At 39.4% G+C, this 20,161-nt stretch overlaps 1 protein-coding gene across 1 annotated transcript in view; it reads left to right on the plus strand.

Annotated features, from left to right (window-relative positions):
- Positions 1 to 1,389: 1,389 nt before the first annotated feature.
- The window catches only part of EP400 (E1A binding protein p400), a 47,431-nt gene continuing 28,659 nt past the window's right edge, over positions 1,390 to 20,161 (plus strand). Inside the window, exons 1-15 of the mRNA XM_009888107.1 lie at positions 1,390 to 2,712; positions 8,843 to 8,930; positions 9,361 to 9,468; positions 10,180 to 10,559; positions 10,810 to 11,112; positions 11,860 to 12,045; positions 13,440 to 13,580; positions 13,685 to 13,763; positions 14,045 to 14,097; positions 15,219 to 15,276; positions 15,958 to 16,047; positions 17,783 to 17,890; positions 18,618 to 18,811; positions 19,004 to 19,181; positions 19,811 to 19,947. Of these exons, the coding sequence (XP_009886409.1) occupies positions 1,390 to 2,712; positions 8,843 to 8,930; positions 9,361 to 9,468; positions 10,180 to 10,559; positions 10,810 to 11,112; positions 11,860 to 12,045; positions 13,440 to 13,580; positions 13,685 to 13,763; positions 14,045 to 14,097; positions 15,219 to 15,276; positions 15,958 to 16,047; positions 17,783 to 17,890; positions 18,618 to 18,811; positions 19,004 to 19,181; positions 19,811 to 19,947 (3,426 nt within the window). The remainder of the gene's footprint in view (positions 2,713 to 8,842; positions 8,931 to 9,360; positions 9,469 to 10,179; positions 10,560 to 10,809; positions 11,113 to 11,859; positions 12,046 to 13,439; positions 13,581 to 13,684; positions 13,764 to 14,044; positions 14,098 to 15,218; positions 15,277 to 15,957; positions 16,048 to 17,782; positions 17,891 to 18,617; positions 18,812 to 19,003; positions 19,182 to 19,810; positions 19,948 to 20,161) is intronic.

Raw genomic sequence — 20,161 nt, forward strand, 5'->3', positions numbered from 1 at the left:
AGCGCGCTGGTGACGCTTCCTTATCAGCGCGGAATTAATTAAGTGTTTTCACTTGGGCCGTAAACGCTAGCGAGGTATAGGTAATTAAAATAATAAGACCTCGTTACTGGCGATAGGTGATATCATTCGAATCTTAATTATTTGGTATCAGTGCCGTGAAAGAGTCACAATACCACGGAGTATTGCAGCGTTATTAAATCTTTTGGAAAAGGTGCCTGTAAGGAGCGGAATATCTCCTTCCCTTCCCTTTCCCGCCCCCCCGCCGGAGCTCCCGCAGGTTTGCGCTCCGGGCGGCGGCGGGGGGCAGCCCGCGCTCCGCCCTGCCGGAACCCCCTACCCGGCACCGGGCAGCCCCCGGCCGCGGAGCTGCTGCGGCGTCGGTGAGCCGCTGCCGGTTGGCACTGGTAACCCAACTTCAGAGTTAGGAGTGAAGACGCACGCTTGTATGTCCGTTTGGCCTGAAACACCAACCGCTGTTTGCAAAATATGAGAGATTTTGAAAAAAAAAAATAAAAAAAAAATAATCCGGTTTCATTATTCTTTTGCTGCTACTGCTGCGTGAGACTCGGCACCAAACCTACCTGTCAGTGTGTGTCAGGGGGATTTTATTTTTGTTTCTCAATGACGGAAATACAAAGCCAGAACGTTTTGGGGTTTCTGGATAGCTTGGCTCGATAAACAGCATTTTAAATGAAGTACAGATTTGGATTAATTCTCCTCCTTTTAAGGGGTTAGTGTTCTGAAGGAAAGAGAAGGCAGAGTTAAGTGTCAGGTACAATACTTTTTCAGACATCTACATGATTGTAGGTAGGGAGATTTTTCATGACGTGTATTTTTTCTTCAGTATCTAGGACAATAAAGTGGAGTAACTTGTGTCCATTTTTATCATATTCTTATCTATTGTTGAAGAAACCTACTGTAGATTTTAAACAACTGTTATGTTTTCAAGACTGTTGTATTAAGTGTTAAAGGCACTGAAACATTGGGAATAATAAACACAAAAGAGTAGATGCTTTTGATATTGGAGGCTGTTGATTCTTGAAGTCCCACAGAAAGGGAAAAAGCTTTTTTTTTAATTATTTGAAGTCATTCTAACTAGCGAAGAGGAACGTATCATTTGTAAACTATTCGATAGCACTTTGTTAGCTGGAGAGATATAAGAGGGATTTAAGTGAGCTTTTGTGATGATGAGGATTTCAGATAATTTGACTGCTGATTAAAATATTTTAAGTAACTGCAAAGAAAGGATAAGCAAGTTCTTACTATAAGGTAGTCTTTCAAATAGTAAGCAAATAGTTTCAATTACAGAAATATTTTTACCTTCCCTAAATTTCTGTTTTTGTCTATTTCCTTAGAGTGTACTGTAAAAAAACCCCTAGAACAGCGAGAATGCACCATGGTAATGGTCCTCAGAATGCCCAGCGCCAGCTCCAGAGGTCCAGGTCCTTCACGGGCAGTGAGGGAGAAGAGCAACAGGCAAATTTACCCCAGTCCCCTGCAGCTTCTTTTGCGCCTTCTGCAAGTCCGTCAGCACCCCAGTCCCCCAGTTACCAAATACAGCAATTTATAATGAGTCGGAGTCCAGTGGCTGGGCAGAATGTGAACATCACGCTGCAGAATGTTGGACCGGTGGCTTCAGGAAACCAGCAGATAACGCTTACCCCATTGCCGATTCCAAACCCAACGTCACCGAGTTTTCAGTTCAGTCCTCAGCAGCGGCGGTTTGAGCATGGATCCCCGTCATATATTCAAGTTACGTCACCGCTGCCTCAGCAAGTTCAGTCTCAAAGCCCTACACAGCCTAACCCTGTGCCCGTGCAAACGCTACCCAATGTTCGGGCAGGCACGCCAGGCCCCGGCTTGGGCATGTGCAGCCAGAGCCCTACTAGAGGATTTGTAGATGCGAGTGTGCTTGTGAGACAAATCAGCTTGAGTCCTTCAAACGGCGGACACTTTGTGTATCAAGAAGGGCCGGGAATTGCACAAATTGCTCAAGGAGCTGCTGCACAAGTACAGCTTCCATCTTCTGGGACGCCTGCTACGGTCAGGGAACGCCGGCTTTCACAACCTCATTCGCAGTCTGGTGGCACCATTCATCATCTCGGTCCCCAAAGTCCTGTGGCTAGTGGAGCAAATATGCAATCTTTGACTAGCCCAGGACATATTACGACGACCAGCTTGCCGCCTCAAATCAGCAATATTATCCAGGGGCAACTGATGCAACAGCAACAGCAAGTGCTTCAGGGACAGCAGCTGGGCAGACCCATTGGATATGACAGGACTTCTGGTGGATTGATAGCAGGAGTTGGAGGAGCTAGTGCATTTGGAATGACATCACCACCTCCTCCCACAAGTCCTTCACGGGCCACTGTACCACAGGCGCTATCGAGTCTTCCTCTTACTCCTACAGTTAATACGGCAGTGAAAAAACAACCCAAGAAATTGGAGGAGATTCCTCCTGCCAACCAAGAGACTGCTCAAATGAGAAAACAATGTTTGGATCATCACCACAAGCAGATGGAAATTCTTAAGGAAACTTTCAAGGAATGTTTGATTGAACTTTTTTTCCTGCAACATCTTCAAGGGAATATGATGGACTTTTTAGCTTTTAAGAAGAAGCATTGTGTTCCACTGCAAGCATACCTGAGGCAAAATGACCTGGATCTGGAGGAGGAAGAAGAGGAAGAACAATCTGAGGTCATCAATGATGAGGTAAGAAATCTGTTGGTTAATGTTTTGGAATAAGATCGTGGATGAAGTTGTGGCACCTATATTGTGAAGTATTAGAGAGTGTGACAGTACCTGAAAAATCATTTTTGCTTGATGAGGTATGGCAGTTTGTCTTTAAATAGTTGGTCTGAGAGAATGCAGTTCTGCTAGGGAGTGTGGCTGGACAGGTTGGTTTGAGCACGCTGTTAGATGTGCGTATTTAAAAGAAAAGAACAGAGGTGAAAGGGGGTTTTGCTGTCCTAGTTAGTATGTAAGCCAGTGCACAACTAAAGATGGCATTGGTGTGGAAGCTGTTTTAAGCTATCGGAATGAATATGAATAGGAATCGTAGATTAAATTTCACTTACTAGACTTAAACAAACCAAAAAAGAATGAATAAAAACTCTGTTAAGAGATTAACCTCTGTTTGACTTGTGTGACTTCTAACCATAGATATTACTGAAGTTCAGTGTTGCCGTGGCCAACAAAAAACCTGAATTAATCTAATTACTCGGCAAATACATATGAATCATAATCTATATGGGTCCATAGTAATGTATCAGGTTACTTAGGCTGTCTTAGAGCTCTGTGCATGTAGAGCTGTGTAAACGATTAAAACATAGTACAGACCAGAGAGTAACAAGTTAACTTTGTTACTTACACGAAGGTTTAAAATTACGAGCTTGAATTCACTGTTTATTAATGGCAAAGGACTTGAAATAAGCTTTGCCGCAGCCAGATGCCGTGCAACTTTTCCTGCACGTTTGTACCCATTTGTGCAGCTCTTGACCTGCAGCACCCGTGGGTGCTGGTGCGGTGCCCGTCTTGTGCAGCGCACGCCTGCGAACCTACATGGCAACTGGTTACAACAGAGTGGATATAACCGATGCCACCGCATCACTTGGCGCTCAAAAATACCTTTTAAAATTTGTAAAAATGCGTATGAGTATATAGTTGCCAGTTTGTAAAGAACCTGCCCAAACCTTTTGCCTAAAGGAACTCATACGGCTTTGAAATGCCTGTTGGAAATGAGTGTCTTCAGAGAAAATTGATGACTCTCTTAAGTGTGAATCATTAGTCATCAAATCTTCAGTTGGAATTTGTGGGGAAATTTTAACAGTATATCAGCTGAAGTTTAATTTTTCATTGTTTTGTGGTTTAAAATTCTTGACTAGGAAAAAGATGTTTCTGCTTGTGATAGTTATCGGTAATTTTGAAGGAATCATTTCTTTCTATACATAGTAACATAAGAGATAGCCTGTTATTGTTGTTTATTGACAATGGATATTCAATAATATTTTTTTTTCACCTGGTTTGTATTTTGTCAAATTGTTTAGGTGTTCTTGTTGGGTTGCGTGTTTGTCAGCTGAAATACCAGGTATTTTTAACTACAGTAAGCACATTTTGAACGATCTTTAGGGGGTGTAAATTGTATAGGTTCATTGAAGTCAGTGGCGCTACTACAATTTACATCAGTTGAGGCTCTACTCCTTGGTCTTTCGGGTTTGGAGTTTGCTGTACTTCACTGCCTTCTTGTGACAGATCGTCTTTTGTTTGTGAAAGCCGCTTGTCTGTCTAACTGCTGGAGAATTTTGCAAAGTGCAACAGCAAAAGTCCTTCTGTGTTTTTGAGTGATGAATCCTTTTGAAAGATGAAGCATCTTTTGAGTATGTTCTTTGTATTTTTTTTGTCTTCCTCTCTTTTTATTTCCCCCTCCCCCCTCTTTATCACTTTCTGCTAAAGCAACGCACTTCATCCCTTGCCTGGAAAGGTTGATCACTTTGGGAATTTAGGGGGAGAGCGAATGGTGGCTGTGCTCATTGCTTAAATAAATGTTGGAGCTCTCTTAAGTTCAAACTGTCTGTCATGCTAATTTGTTGTCCGTTAGGAGCAGCAATCATTAAATTTAAAACGCACTTTTATGTTAACTGGATTTAAGAAAAGGTTTCCAGAGACGAGAAGTCACTATAAATAGTCAAGGCCATACACTGTTCTGCTATTAAAAGTGAGACAGAACTCTTCAAAAACGGCCTGCGTTCAAACCAAGCCGTACTGATGGTGATTTAGTTATAATCCCCTCTTCAGTGAGGTACCACCAGTACCAAACGAGTGTGTTGAAACAGTACAAAAAAAAAAAAGAAGAAAAACTTTTTAAAAGAAAATGATTCTCCCTTCTTTTTTTTTTTCCCAAAATATTTCTCTCAGGTAAAGGTTGTGACAGGAAAGGATGGGCAGACTGGTACTCCTGTCGCTATAGCAACCCAGCTTCCTCCAAATGTTTCTGCTGCTTTTTCATCCCAGCAGCAACCATTTCAGGTACTTTTCAATGGTTCTAAAATGTAGTTTCATCCCAGATTTTTTTTCTTCATTCAGATTTGATATTTCTTAGATGAATTAGAATTTTCCCAAGAGCCCATCCCTTATCATCTAAACGAAACCAAAAAAGAACCTTTGCAATCTTCGAATGCATCAGTATTAATGAAGCCTTGAGGAAGTTAAATCTTTGTCTCCAGGTTGCTGGCTTATTTCATTAACTTTCAGCTTGAATGTTTTCACTTTGGTTTGTTTGTCTTTTGTTTCCCTAATGCATTTGGTTCATTTGTGCATTCCGCATAGTGATAATATGGATTCTTTTGTCTGTGGCATTGTAATTGTGGTTTTCTTCTAAATTTCTTTTCTTTTTTTCCTTATCTAGTAAAGGTTTTGAGTGTGGCTACAGAAGGTTTTGGATTTGCCTTCCCTCAAATGTTTTAAACAATAATAATAACCCTCTGACATGATTTTTTTAAATAACTAACTGGTTTTCATTTCTACCATAAACGTTGGGAAGAAGAAACTGAAGTGCTTATTTTTATTATACAAGTCTTTTTTTTACAGTTTTTTCTTTTTTTAGGGGATACTGGACAAAGAAATAAATTTGATAATCAATTAAAATTTTTGTGGATCAGTGATGATGCAGCTTTTAAATTCAGGCTAGTATGGGTTTATGCAGCTACCTGCAAATCTGTGCTACCCAGACATCATTGCTCATATACCATGAGAAGTCATATAACCTGATTTCCTGCAACTGAAGTATTTACCTTTTAGCTCAATTATATACACTTTAATAGCAGGTGTTAGAGGGTCAGTCACTCTGCTGTACCACGGAAGCTGGTGCACTGCTTTCATCTAGGTTTTGGGAAATGGAGAGTTAAATGAAATGTAAGGTGGGTTGTATACCCGCGTATAATAAATGGGATGTTCACTGGCATATTTTACGAACGAGTCGTGTAGTAAAGGGGCTTGCACTGACAGCTCTTTCTTATGGCCATTACTGACATGGCTTGGAAGTCTCCTTAGGTAGTCAGGCTTCATCTAAGTTGTTTAAAATATGTAATATTATATTGGGGTTATCACCAAGCTATAGCTACAGCAGCGATGAAGTACTTTTGAAATTATTACACCATTTCAGACCCGTTTCAGAGAAACTAGCAGGTACATGCTCAAAACGTACATAACTCTCTGTGTAATTGCGATAATACCTTTTAGCACAAACTGTTTGAAGAAAGTATAATCTCTTTCCATCAGTCTTTGTCTTTGTAACTGTTTATAGAGAGGTAATGTGTCCCGATCAGCATCATCATTCGAATTTGAGTGCGTAAGTGCAGCACTCAGAATGATTATTGTGAGTATGCTGCATAATCATGACCTCCAGAGAACTACATTATTTTAATTAACGTTAGGACAGTTTTAGTCTAATATTAGTGGTGTGTGACTGCAATTTATAAAGACATAACATCTTTGCTTTTTGAAGCCTCTGGCCTAAATTATGTGATGATAATGCAGACAGCTGGGAGGCGTACTTTTAAGAAAATGTCAGTCAAAAATCCTAAAGTAGAGATGCAGCCTGAAACTGTGAGTATGCAATCATCCAGAGTAAGAGAGCAGGTGAAATAAATGGCATTCGAAGCAGAGTTTGGAGAACATCCTTTCTTAAACTGATGTCCCAGAAAGCATTTGATGCAAATGGGACATAAACTGAATTTGTTAATTTATTCAGTAGCATGGTACAAAATAAGCTTTTGTGACTTATTTTGAAACTTCTATAAATGCCGAAATGTATGATGCTCTGCCATGCACTGGCTGTTGGACTTGAAATAGGCTGCACGTCTGCCTTGTGAGAAGACAAACATTTGAAAACTTAATCTGTATTGAGTGTGAGATGGCAGTGAACTGTGACCATTAGGGATGAATATGAGCCTGACATTCTTAAAACCAAACTTCACATCTTACGGCTATAGCTGTATCGCTAGAGTGGCCACAAATGCAGTAAAGAGATTAAATGTTATTAATTCAGAGCTATTGATAGAATCTGAGTGGCATGAGATATATTCATTACAAAAAGGAGTGTTTGAAAGCCAGTCATTTTAGGTGATGTTGGCTATGTTTATTAATACGTTTGATGGCGCATTGAAGATGCAGGGTTGTGACTGCTACAGTTTTATTTCCGTATATGCTGGTGTTTACTTCCTTAAGCTTAATTTACATTGATAGAGTTTCTATTAAAAATCAGAGAAGGAAAGACCTGTGAAGAAACTAGAAGACTCTTTTGAGAAATTGCTGTCTTTGCTATGTTGTCATAATACAATTTTACGTTTGCAAGCCCTTACTGTATGTCGATATGGCAGAGGATCTCACCAACACCAACTCATGCTTAAGGAACTCGAATGTTAAATTAGCTTATTTTCCAGGGTGGAGCAGCATGCATAAAGTCCGTCTTTGTATTTTCTGAGAGAATCTCTTGAGCCCTTTCTTTGGACCCTTATTTTTCTCATAATAAGTGTCATAGCAGAATATTTGGTATAGCATGGTTAAATATTGAGGAGAACTTAAAAAATGTGACTTGGAAACTCACTGAAAAGAACTGGGCTTGCATAAAGACTGTTGGACATTAATAAGTATTTGCCAGTAGTGCTGAGGGCCCAGAGAGCGTGGGAATCATCATATACCCGAGCTTGTTTGTTTCAATAACCCTATATGTAAGTCTGACATCTGAGTTTGATGCTGAAAGGATTTTCTAGGATATATTCTCTGCCATCATTGCCAATATTAATTGTGGTAATTTTAAAATAAAATTTTTGTGCACAACATAATCCTACTGGAGCGAAACTCCAAAGTGCTGAATCAAACCCCTGTGATTTCTTTTCCATCCCAATATCAACACTGCTGTTCCAGGTTTGTTAATTCGTAGTTGTGTGATGTTTGTCCGCAGACAAAATGTCTAGTAACTTCTGATGAGCTCTGATGTCACGTTAGCCTTATGGCAATATTGTGTTTCTCCTCATCGAGTTTCTTCATGGTACTCATTTTTCCAGCTGTGCAAACAAGTTGCAAGCCTAGCATCTGGAAAACTGGAACTTGCCTAACTTGGCTGGGAGGCTTTTATTCCATCTTCTGAGTCTTAGCAGTCTTTCCTGAAATACTAACACTCACGGAGCTCTGTCCTGAGAGTGACAGTGGTGGAGGCTCAAGTAGGCTTAAACTGTCTCCAAGACGAAAGCTAATTTGTGTGTTACTGATGTGTCACAGAGTGAAAAGGATTAGCTTTCACAAATGTATTGACTCGCATTTCTTACTTTTGTGTCTTGTTAGTTATGACACAGTTTATGTGTAAATTCTCTTTCCTCATCTAATTTCCCTTCTAATTAATCCTGTAATGAAGTCACAATGTTTAATTTTTGTCATGTCAGCCTTTTATTGCAGCTGTGTACTATATGAATACGTCATTTTGACTTCGTTGCAATGTTATGGAAATGATGAAGGGTAATACATTAATGAAAATTTCAATTTATTAATAGAGAAAAGAAAAAATATCTGGCTAGTTTATCACTTAAAAAAATGTAGGTGTGTATTATATATAACAAACTTCATCAATTTAGTGACTGTTTTAAACTTTAAACTCAATGAAGAGTATCTGCATCATGGACGTTTAAAACTTTCAAGCAGATATTGAATGAGTCTTGTTTTCTTCGTTGTATGGCTGTTCTGAAGGATTTGTTCTGTGCTGGCCTCTTTAGATCCATGTGTTAATTACATCTTGATGTTAGACTATCTACAGATTGAACTTTTGTGATTTGTTTTCTTTTTCCAATAGCAAACGCATACAGGGACTCCAGTAACGGGGACTGTGAACACCATAGAAATTGAAGCTTTTAAGAGGCAGCAGGCACTTGCACCAGCAGGTATGTTCTGCAGACAGAATTTCACTTTGGTTCTTTTTCTTCTTTTTTTTTTTTTTTTTTTTCCCAAACAGTTAATGGAGCCCACTGTTCTGTAACTCTTGAAATACAGTTTTGCCTCACCTTGGGAATCGCCAAATCCTCAGGACTATGTATTGTGAATGGTGCTGTGTGAGGAGCGCACGCCACTCACAATATATAGGACTGGATTTGGCAGGCATGGAGACACTCTTAGGTTGATTGTTCTGGCTAAGAAGATTGGAGAAGGCCAACTTGAGGGACTCTGCCCTTGGAGCATGTTCTTCGTAAATGCTACACATGTATAGTAGTCGTAGCTTTCTGAGCTGATGTCGGAATCATGTGTAGTAGTTTGCTTTGTAAAATTGAACCCATTCCATTATACCATGCCATAAATGGAATTTGAATATCACAGATTCGTCTAAGAGACCACGAATTGAAGTGGGCCGTCATGGGATGGTTTTTCAGCACCCGGGTGTGGCTTCAGGAGTTCCTCTTCAACAGCTAATGCCAACGGCACAAGGTACTGTGTCACCACATGCCAATTGCACATTAATTTAACAAGGAGATGTTAGTGATGGGACTAGAAACTTGGGCTGCTGGCCTTCCAAGATCCTAGTCCCACCACACACTTCTCCATGTAAATTAATACTTGGTATGCAATGCCTGGTTTGTTTAAGGAGCTAAGTGACGGGCTCCAAAGGTGCATGTGGGCATGGAAATACGTCACAGGTGCTGATGCAAAATGGTTAATCTGAGAATTCTGGAACTGAGCCAATGATTTATGAAAAGGAAACCTCCTAATTTGCAACACCATGAAAAATTTTTACTCATTAGTCATGCCAAGCTTTAAAATACGTGTTAGAGTGAATGTGTAAAGAACTAAATATTATTTAGAGTTGATGCTGTCATTTTAGGTTAAATTCCATTAGCTCACCAGTCCTTTTTTTTTTTTTTTTTTTGTAAGTATAAGAAATTCAGAAGACACATAATGACGTGTTTTTTTGTAGTTGCTGTGCTCCAAATTTTAGCTGCAGTCCTGTGCATGAAATACTTCGTTGTTTATTGTAATGGTGATTTATTTTGTGATTGTGATGTGGTATTTTCAAGTGATGGTGTCTTGTGGCAAAGTAAGTAACAAATTAGTCTATTTGCAGTTGATTTCATCTTTATGTCAGTAAAGAGCATTGGACGTTTTAATTTCATCTGTGCTGTGTTTTCTCTTGCTTCGTAGGCGGAATGCCTCCCACTCCTCAAACCGTACAGCTGACTGGACAGAAACAGAGTCAACAACAGTATGACCCGTCTAAAGGCCCTCCCGTGCAGAATGCCGCGAGTCTGCATACGCCGCCGCCGCAGCTGCCAGGGAGACTGCAACCTGCGAATGTCCCCATGACGTCTCTCCCAGCTGCGCTGCAGCTTTCACAGCAGCAACCACAGATAGTGGAATCTCCAGCTCAGCCTCAGATTCAGGTGAAGATCCAGCCTCAGAGCGTACCCCTGACTTCCACTCCACTTCCAGCACCGCTCCAACAGCCGGTGCCACCAGCAATCCATGTGCAAGGACAGACAACAAACCAAGTGTCACAGCCGCAAGCTACAATACAACAACAGGTATGTGAACTTTATTGGGGTGAAAATATGCTTGTTTCAATGCCTAGTAAAATCTGAGAACATTATCTTCTTCAAAATATATGAAATGTGTTAGTTTTTTAATTCCACTGGACACTTAAATAATTTCCTTTTAAAAATGCAGGTGTAAATTTTTTTATTAAATTAAAGTCTACATTATGTTCTGCTGTAGCGTAGACTAAGACAGTATTGAATCCTAAATTCATCACTAACAAATGTGTTTCTTGGGCAGACTGTGACTCTGACACGACCATCTGCAGATCCCGCTCAGACTTCTCAGCGTCTTACGGCAAATACACTACCGCCTACCTCATCCGTTGCACCAGCAACTGTCTCAGGCTCAACACCGCCTTCTGCATATCCAGTACAAACAAACAGGACCTCTCCAGCGACTAACAAGTCTCTGTCTCCTATTGCGTCAAAACCCCCAGGCTTAGCAGTAGCAGCAGCACCTAAAACACAAAGTCCAGCTCAGAATGCAGCAGTATTACCACAGGACAATTCTCAAGACAAGCTTGCCGAGCAAGTAAAGCTGGTAAGATTTTTTTGTTTTTCCTTGAAACTTACAAACAGTTAACATGAAAATAACAATTAACATGAGTGATGTGTTTGAGTTATGAAAATGGGCTATTTTTCGGGGGAGTGGGGTGTTTGGTTTTTTTAGTCTGCTTTACATACTGAGTTTTGCTTTTATGGGCGTTCAGAGAAGTTGAAGAAGACTTACTGGTCTTCATACCATTGTTGCGTTCTTTCTATTATGTTGATTGTATTTACTCATTCGAGGTGACTGCAACCTTATTTATTTTTATAGCTAACTGCAGATATTGTTTTGCTTGTGTAACAGGAACGTTATAGAGAACATGTTTTTTCACAAAATCAAGCAGTATTAATAATGAAGGTAGATTTATCTTCTGTGGATAGATACATCTGCAATTTCAATTTATGAATAAACCCAGAATTATTTGATTGCAGTTTGCGTATGTCTTGTAACTTGTTTTTTGTGCTGCCCAGTGAACCTTTTTTACCCTGTTATTTAGCAAAGTACCTCTTGTAATACAGGCTGAAGTACTATGATTCTTTTCACGCATAGGTTGAATTTAGTCTGATAATTTTTTTCATTGATGCAGTGTTCAGGCTTGATTTTTGTAATGCATGTGTCATACTGTTACACCTCTTTTTGCTGTCAACATTTTTGATGGAGTGGGAGCACTTATTATTTTTCTATTTGGCTGCTGGTTTAGGTGCATTCTGCAGCTTCATTGTAACTGTACTTCTTTTTAAGGAAAATCAAATCCATCAGCGAATAGCAGAACTGAGAAAGGAAGGTTTATGGTCCCTGAGGCGGCTGCCTAAACTCCAAGAGGCTCCAAGACCAAAGTCTCACTGGGATTATTTGCTGGAAGAAATGCAGTGGATGGCAACTGATTTTGCCCAAGAGAGAAAGTGGAAGATGGCAACTGCTAAGAAGGTAATTGAAAAACATTTTTTGACTCGCAACAATTGATCGTGGTATCACTCAGCTTGGTATCAAAACTATTTAAATGTTCTTTTTCTACAGATAGAAGTGATGGGAATATAAGACACAGATTTTTAACTTAAATGAGAAGCCATGTTGTCCGCTATGGATATTCTAGCATTTGGAACAGGCTGGATAATTGTATTGATTGTGGATGCAAATAATAGTTTTGGATTTTGTGGATTTTATTCCTCAAATAGCTTGTTTCGGGGACCTGGTCAATATGTTGACCATGTCATATTTAAAAAGTGCAGCTATTGTGCCTGTCTCACAAATCAGTAATTCCCTCTCAGTGAAGAGTAAATACAGAATTTTGTAAATAACTTCCATTGGGTGTGGTTGTCTGTCTAATTCTTTTTTCTTAATCTCAGAAAAAGGTGAAGGAGAAACCATGGAGTTCTAAGGACAGCAGTGGAAACATGGTAGACAACTGTTTCCATAGGGGAAGAGAGCAGCACAGTAGGAGTAATTAAGTCAGTGATGGAATGAAAATTGGGGTGGTGTAAGATGAAACATGTAAAACATGTTTATTTACGATAAGCAAGAGCTTTCTATGGGTTATGGCAGTGTAGTTCCTTCTTTTGATACATTTATGACCAGTTTGGGGTAATAAAGAGAGAGCGTTGTTAGTTTAAATTGCCATGCTGTTTTCAATTGTATATTCTGAAATGATAGAAACTCAGAACTCTCTTCCTTACAAGCAAAGTACTGAAATAGGCGTATCATTTTGTAAAATGAAGATCTGCATTTTGAATATAATTTAAATCTGGGTTCGAAGCACTTAATCTATTTGTGGCCAATGGTAGGTTTTTAAGAATAGGAGAAACAGGAAGGGCAGATACGAAATGATCCTTCCTCTGGTGGTATGCTTCAAACTTCTGCAAGTCAATGTTTTAGGGACCTCCTGAGCTAAAGATTGCAATCAAGTCAGTCTTTAACAGCCATTGACAGATCTTTCACTCATGTATGTATGCTTTTTGAACTCATTTTACCTTTGGTCTCTGACATTTTGTGGTGTGATTTCTATGACTTCATATGTGCTGTCTGAAAAAAAGTTTTCTTTGTGTGTTTGCCGCTAATTTCAGTAGATTTTTTTCTATTTTTTTGTGTTAAGAGAGAGTGGCTTCCTACTTGATTGCTTAGTTATAGTTCTTGTATTTTCTTTTTTCCTCGAGTTTCATGTCTATTGTTTTCCTGGCATGGTAAGACTTAGAAATATTGGAGGTAAGTGCTACGTGTGTAAAGCTATGGTCAACATCTGGCTGCTCATAACCACTATAATCTTAAGAAACGCAATGATGTGTATTTTGACGTAACCTAATTCAGTATCTCTCATGGTATTGTAGATGGTAAGAACTGTGGCTCGTTATCATGAAGAAAAGAAACTTAATGAAGAGCGAGCTAAAAGGGAAGAACAAAACAAACTAAGGAGAATTGCTGCGTCAATTGCTAGAGAAATAGAATACTTCTGGTCTAACATTGAACAGGTAGAATACTGACTTAATACTTGTGCAAGTCATACTGTTTTTTTCATCTTCAGTAATTTATTTATAAAATTTAAGTGCTTTATTAGACTTGATTTACATTTCAGGTTGTTGAAATTAAACTGCAAATTGAATTTCAAGAGAAAAGGAAAAAAGCTTTGAATTTAAAGAGATTTTCAAGGAAAGGTAATTGTATTCCATTTCATAAGAAATTTGGTATAAATTCTGATGCTGTTGTTTTACATTATTTCACTCAGTGGGGTTTAATCTTGTTGGTGATAGAATTGTGAGCTGCTAATAATAGTTTGCGAACAGATCTGAACTATGAGTTGTGGGGTTTTTTAATGATTTTGTGCTAGGTTTTGTTAATATTTCTTGTGTTTTACGTTTAATGTATTTAAAAGTTCACATAAGAAACATAAAATTGCTAAGTGACTAATGCATACATCAAGTATATAATTTTCCAGGTAAGGATACAAAACCTGCAGAAGACCTTTTATTGGAAAAAGAAAGTGAAATGGTAAGTCTTTCTGTTTCTTAAAAAAACCCATCAAATTAGTTTAGATATGACTGCCTGTGTGAAAAAGTTTTGATAAAAGTGAAATGTTTTCCTTAAATACATGGTGATAAGTAGATTTCTGTGTAGTTACTGACAATAGAATGTATTGTCATAAGCAATAATAAGCACAAATACCACTTTTTCCAGTTACGAACCGTAACTTTTAACGGGGAAGTGGATTGTGGTTGATACATGTCTTTTAAAGGAAGAATTTGTACTTATTCAATGGCTTTGAATCAGGCGTTCTAAGATTGCAAGACCAAAAAAATGTACAGATTAATTCCCAGGCTTCGTTTTGGGCAGGAGTTTCATTTACCGTAACCAGGGGTGAACTCTGTGGGGCATGAAAGCATGTTTTCAGCTGTTCAGCTGTGATTTATCCGCTGAGAGATGTAGGTATATGTTACAGAATGGATCACACTGAATGAAACCGAAATATCTTTTGCCCTAGACAAAACGTGTGCTGGGATGCCTTGGCTACATCTGTGCAATTGGAAATAAATGGACGAGGGATTGTTCTGAGGCCCTGAGCCATCTGGCATAGCGCAGCTGATGCCCACTTGCTGAAATGCTCCCCTTTCCCCGAGCAGAATGCCTGCATCTGAATTTCCTGCTAGGAACAAGCTTTAGCATGTGTTATCAGCCAAACTGTGGCCTAGCACTGTCTGCGGGTGTTAATTTGCACAGGCTGAACCATCCTACAGAGTGTGCTGCACAGCTGAGAGTGAACAATTGGAGGCCTATGCCATATCCCTTTTTTTTATTGACTAGTGAAAATTTAGTCCTTGATTCCAACCTGGGCAAAAGTTATGTGCCTTAATAATCTTTCTAAAGGAAAGAGTGTACTATGGCTCTATGTCACAGCTGGATCTGAGTAATTTGAACCACAAATGCTTGAAGCGGCTGATTGCCACAGAGTGTCTATTTTTGCATGACCAGGAAAGTGCTAATAGGTGTTAAGTGTCTATTAGGGAATCCTGTTGTGATTGCAAGGCACTTGTTGCTTTCTTTAAAAAAACAAACAACAAACCTCCCTAACTTTTTCTTCTGTGATTTTACACATTATAATTATTTAATGCTAGGGTGGTTCATCATCTGGAAGGAAAAGGAAGGCAAGCACATCTTTGACTGATGAGGAAGGTAAGTCACTTTTCAAAATTGTGCATCTATAGCATAGTACCTAAGTTGTATATTAAAACCCTGAAACCACAGGTTTTCAATCTGTTACTGCATGGATGCAGTGCTCTGAACAAACCAAATACCAACCCTCATCCATTTCTTAGAGAGATTGGATAAATTAGTCAGTAAATTTTCCTTAAAAGAGCTTCAGTTAAAATTTGAAAATAAGATTTTTGCTGAAAACACACTGCCATCATTGTTGATTGATTTTAATTCTTTCTGTCCTCATTCCTTCGTTTCTCAAACCTTGCTAGTGGTCTTAAACTTCTTTTGAGGATTTCAGACTAAATAACCCATCTACTTTAGTTCTGTTCTTGTGATGACACGTGTCCTGTTTCTGACAAAGAAAATCCCCAGTTTAAAGCTACAGCATAACCTGTCTCTAGTGAGCATTGTCAGCCATCCAGACTGCCTTTTGTCCTGGAGCAGAAGTGCTCCTCTCCTTTTCACTTATCTTCTGAGTTCTATGTGTAGTTGCTCTCAGATTTTCTTGTTTTCCATATGTCTCGTTTGTTTTGAATCCGGCTAACTTACAATTTTATATGCTAGTACACTTCAGAGGCATATTGTTACAAAATTCCAATACACAGTAATTCAATTGTGTGATTTGAATGCCAAGGTTAGCATTTGTTTTTATTTTAGTTGAAGACGAAGAAGAAACTATTGAAGAGCAAGAAGCTAAAGAAGGAAACATAAACCATCAAACTGAGTTGTCTAATCTAGCCAAAGAAGGTAGGCTTGTACCTTGGTTCCTCGCTGTGGTGGGCTCTGAAACAACAGGTGAAAATATGCAGTGGTTATTGTATTTGTAAATAGTGTTATAGATGAGAAGTTGAATGCATTCAGATGTTCAGTTGTATGTTAATCATATCTATTTTTTTCTGCTTGGAAGGTTGTAGGGGTTAGTTTATGGGATGATGATGGACATCTGTACTTTATAAAGTGGTCCATACACTTAACTAGTTATCATACAAGGTAGCTTGAGAAAAAGTATTTCTCTACTGAAGCACTGCCTTTCTTTAAAACTTCACACCAAAATAATCATAGAATGGGTTGGGTTGGAAGGGACCTTAAAGATCATCTAGTCCAACTCCTGCCCTGGGCAGGGACACCTCCCACCAGCCCAGGTTGCTCAAAGCTCCATCCAGCCTGGCCTTGAACACCTCCAGGGATGGGGCAGCCCCAGTTTCTGTGGGCAGCCTGTGCCAGTGTCTCACCACCCTCAGAGTAAAGCATTTCTTCCTAATGCTGAATCTAAATCTCCCCTCTTTCAGTTTAAAACCGTTACCCGTCATCCAATGGCTGCTCTCCCTGATCAAGAGTCCCTTCCCAGCTTTCCTGTAGCCCCTTTAGGGACTGGAAGGGGCTATAAGGTCTCCCCGGAGCCTTCTCTCCTCCAGGCTGAACAACCCCAGCTGTCTCAGCCTGTCCTCATAGCAGAGGTGCTCCAGTGTCTTCAGATCATCTTCATGGCCTCCTCTCAACCTGCTCTGGAGTAGAGGGGCAGAATCACCTCCCCCGACCTGCTGGCTGTGCTTCTTTTGATGCAGCCCAGGGTACTCCCAAGTTCTAGGAATGCCTGATAAATACTTAAAACCAGAAGTGTATTGAATTGAACATGTTATCATCAACTGTCTTGAGTATCTCAGAAAGCTTTTGTGATCCACCTGATAAGTCTGAAAGGGCCCTGAAGTGCTGATCTAGTGGGGTATAAATACCGAAGATAAGGGGCTTTTAGGGACAATGCTTTGGCTAGCAGCTCTCTTCCATTAGCAGCATAACAATAAGTTATCTGCTGAGTTTGATGTATGCAAAGTATCCTATAGGGATCACTTCACTTATCATGGTAGAAACCTTGCTGATTTTTAGCGGCAAGCTTCACATTAAGCTAAGCTCGCCTGGCAATTAATATGCAGCTTCCAAATCCGTTTTTTGGTCTGTTTGGCAGCTTAGTGGCTGCGGCCAGCTGGCCAGTTGGAGGGATTATAACTCTTGGCCAGTCAGCCAAGTTCCTAATGAGGATGTTTCCCGATTGCTTGGCCACCACCAGCATGCACATTCCCGCATCAGCAGATCAGACAAGAGATCACAGAGATACTGTTTAGTGGGGTTGAGGTACAGGTCAGTTTTGAAATTTTGAAGTCTTGAATTGTCTTTCAGCCACTGGGCTGGATTTGATGCTCCTACCTCCCCAGCCAGTGGTTTACTGTCAGTTTGCATGTTGGGTTTGTAATATAGTACAAAGCGAGCTGGGTGAGCAGAGGTTGGTGTGATGCCAAGTGTTCTCCATAATTGAGGTCATTAAGTAAATATTGCCATCGTCCAGCTAATAATTACTTCTTCAGTTAACTTCTGATTAGACAACTGGCTTTATACAATTGTGAAGAATTTAATGAGATTAAAAACAACAGTGTTGACTGTTGCAAGTTTTGATATCTTTAAACTTACATCCTTTAATGACCTTCAGCTGAATTGCCTCTGGAAGATTTACTAAAGATGTACGAAGGTGCCTTTGCAGAAAATTTTCACTGGCCCCAGCCGAAGCCTGACAGTGAAGAGGATAGCAGTGAAGAAGGTAAATTACTTCTTGTTTAGAAGTTGTGCTGACTTACAAGGTGAAATAAGTTGATTGGCTCTTCAGGTTTCTGTTAAAAGACATTTTACACTAGGGAAAACAAATATTGAGTGAATCACATTTAAAATGGTTTTTATTTTTTGACTGGAGAAGAATGGTATACACAAGAATGAATGGAAAGTATAGTGGCTTTCTTGCTAAGCATTTGGAATAATTGTTAGAAAAATCAGCTTTATTCCTGTTATTACTAGATATTTTTGGATAATGGTCTGCGAAAAATGTCTTCGTTGTTGGTTTTTTTTTTCTCATTTCTCAGCTTATATTAAATGCCTGTGTTAAAGTCAAGATGTGTGAGCTTCTCAGGAATGACAGTGAACCACAGAAGAGCCTCTCTACACTGAATTAAACAGCACACTTCATAGCTAGCTGTTATTACACAGTTGCCATCTGTTCTGTATTGAAGTGATGGTAGAATTACATATTTGAGGATAGGTTTTAGGTAGTATGAGAGGTCATGTTAGCCTAGCTAGTGTGAACATCTAGAACATGTACATGATCCTGAGCTTAGGCTGTTTTCATTTTAGCTTGACTGGCTTGAAAATCATAGAATTGTTTTTACAAGTTAGCTGCCTCCGTTTAGCTGTCTGACTTCCAGCGATCTCAAGTATTGGTTACGCACAGGAATTAAGTTTATTTTAAATGCCAATGTAATTTTTCTGTCTCATAGAAATGGAAGAGCATATCTCTGACAGGGAGAGTCCTCAGAAAGAAGTTGTCCTCATAGACTCCCTTCTTAGCATTGATCAGTACAAGGGTATAGACAGATCGAGTCCTCCAAAGAAGCATATGCGAGACATATCAGAAGTTGCTGCTGCAGCTGAAATGCTGTTACCTAAAGGCAGCTCTAGGATAACAACAGCGGTAAGACTACCTATTTTCTGCTACTGTGTGTGCTTATTTTTACATAAAGGATGCTTTTCTCATGATTTGACAGATTTTAGCAACAAATTACAATAAATATTTTCTAGTTATTGAACTACAGAATGGTTATGCTTTATGACATGCTCTCTGAATTTAACTCAGAAAAAAAGTATCAAATCATTCCCATTACAGGTAAAATACAATACTCCATCGCTACTGTATGGGCCCCTCAGAGAATATCAGAAGATTGGGCTTGACTGGCTAGCAAAGCTCTACAGGAAGAATCTCAACGGCATTCTGGCAGATGAGGCTGGGCTTGGAAAAACAGTACAAATTATTGCCTTTTTTGCCCACTTGGCTTGTAATGAAGGTGAGTTCATTTGCCTAACAACTTTAGACAAGTACTGGGCCAGCATTATCTTTGTGAAATGTAGCCTAGAAAAAAAAAAGTAAGATTATGTCAGAAAAACCTTCTTAGATTGTGTGACATAGGGATGCCTTCCTATCCAGTATACTGTTTGATCAATCTGCTATTACCTTCTAGGTGATAAAATTCGTCTGGAGCCTAGTTTACTAGTATAAAACAGCCTCACAAATTGTTTAATGACCAGACGGCCACATATAGTTAAATTCAAGGAGTAAATATGAACAGTTGGACGAACAAGTGTGTCTTGTCTATTATCATCTCAGATATTGCTAATAGTGGTGGTGTACTGAGGGTGGTTTAGAATATAAGGCAAAGCTTGTTGTGGGAGGTAGTGTCTCTTATTCAAGCAGTTGATATAGTTGAGGGGAAAATAGATATAAGAGGCACTAGGGGTACTTGAGGTCTGAAATAATAAAGAATAGATTAGTCATTAAAATACCTCTGTTGTTATTGGATTTGATTTTAATGATGAATTTACTGCACTGCACTTAAAAAACCAGGGGAGAATATAAGCCATGTGAATTGTCAAGAGTCTCTTTCTACTGTTAACTGCTCTGTTTCCCCTTCTGTAGGTAACTGGGGCCCTCACCTTGTTGTTGTACGGAGCTGTAACATATTGAAATGGGAGCTGGAATTGAAACGCTGGTGCCCAGGGTTGAAAATACTTCTCTACTTTGGCAGCCAAAGGGAACTTAGGGCAAAAAGACAGGTACAGTATTTTACAACTCTTACACTGTTGTATTTAGCATTTTATATGGCAAGACTCTTCCTTTAACCTGCATTTATCTATATGTTCCTTACATCCTGATGGGATATGAGAACTTTTTAACACTACAAGTTCGTTTACAAAGAGATTCACACCTAAAGGTTCTAGATTTTTCAAAGGCAATTTTGGAACTCCCTTGGTATTGAGCAATACATGC

The sequence above is a fragment of the Charadrius vociferus genome, unplaced genomic scaffold (assembly GCF_000708025.1).
Source record: "Charadrius vociferus isolate BGI_N301 unplaced genomic scaffold, ASM70802v2 scaffold326, whole genome shotgun sequence".
Taxonomy (NCBI): domain Eukaryota; kingdom Metazoa; phylum Chordata; class Aves; order Charadriiformes; family Charadriidae; genus Charadrius; species Charadrius vociferus.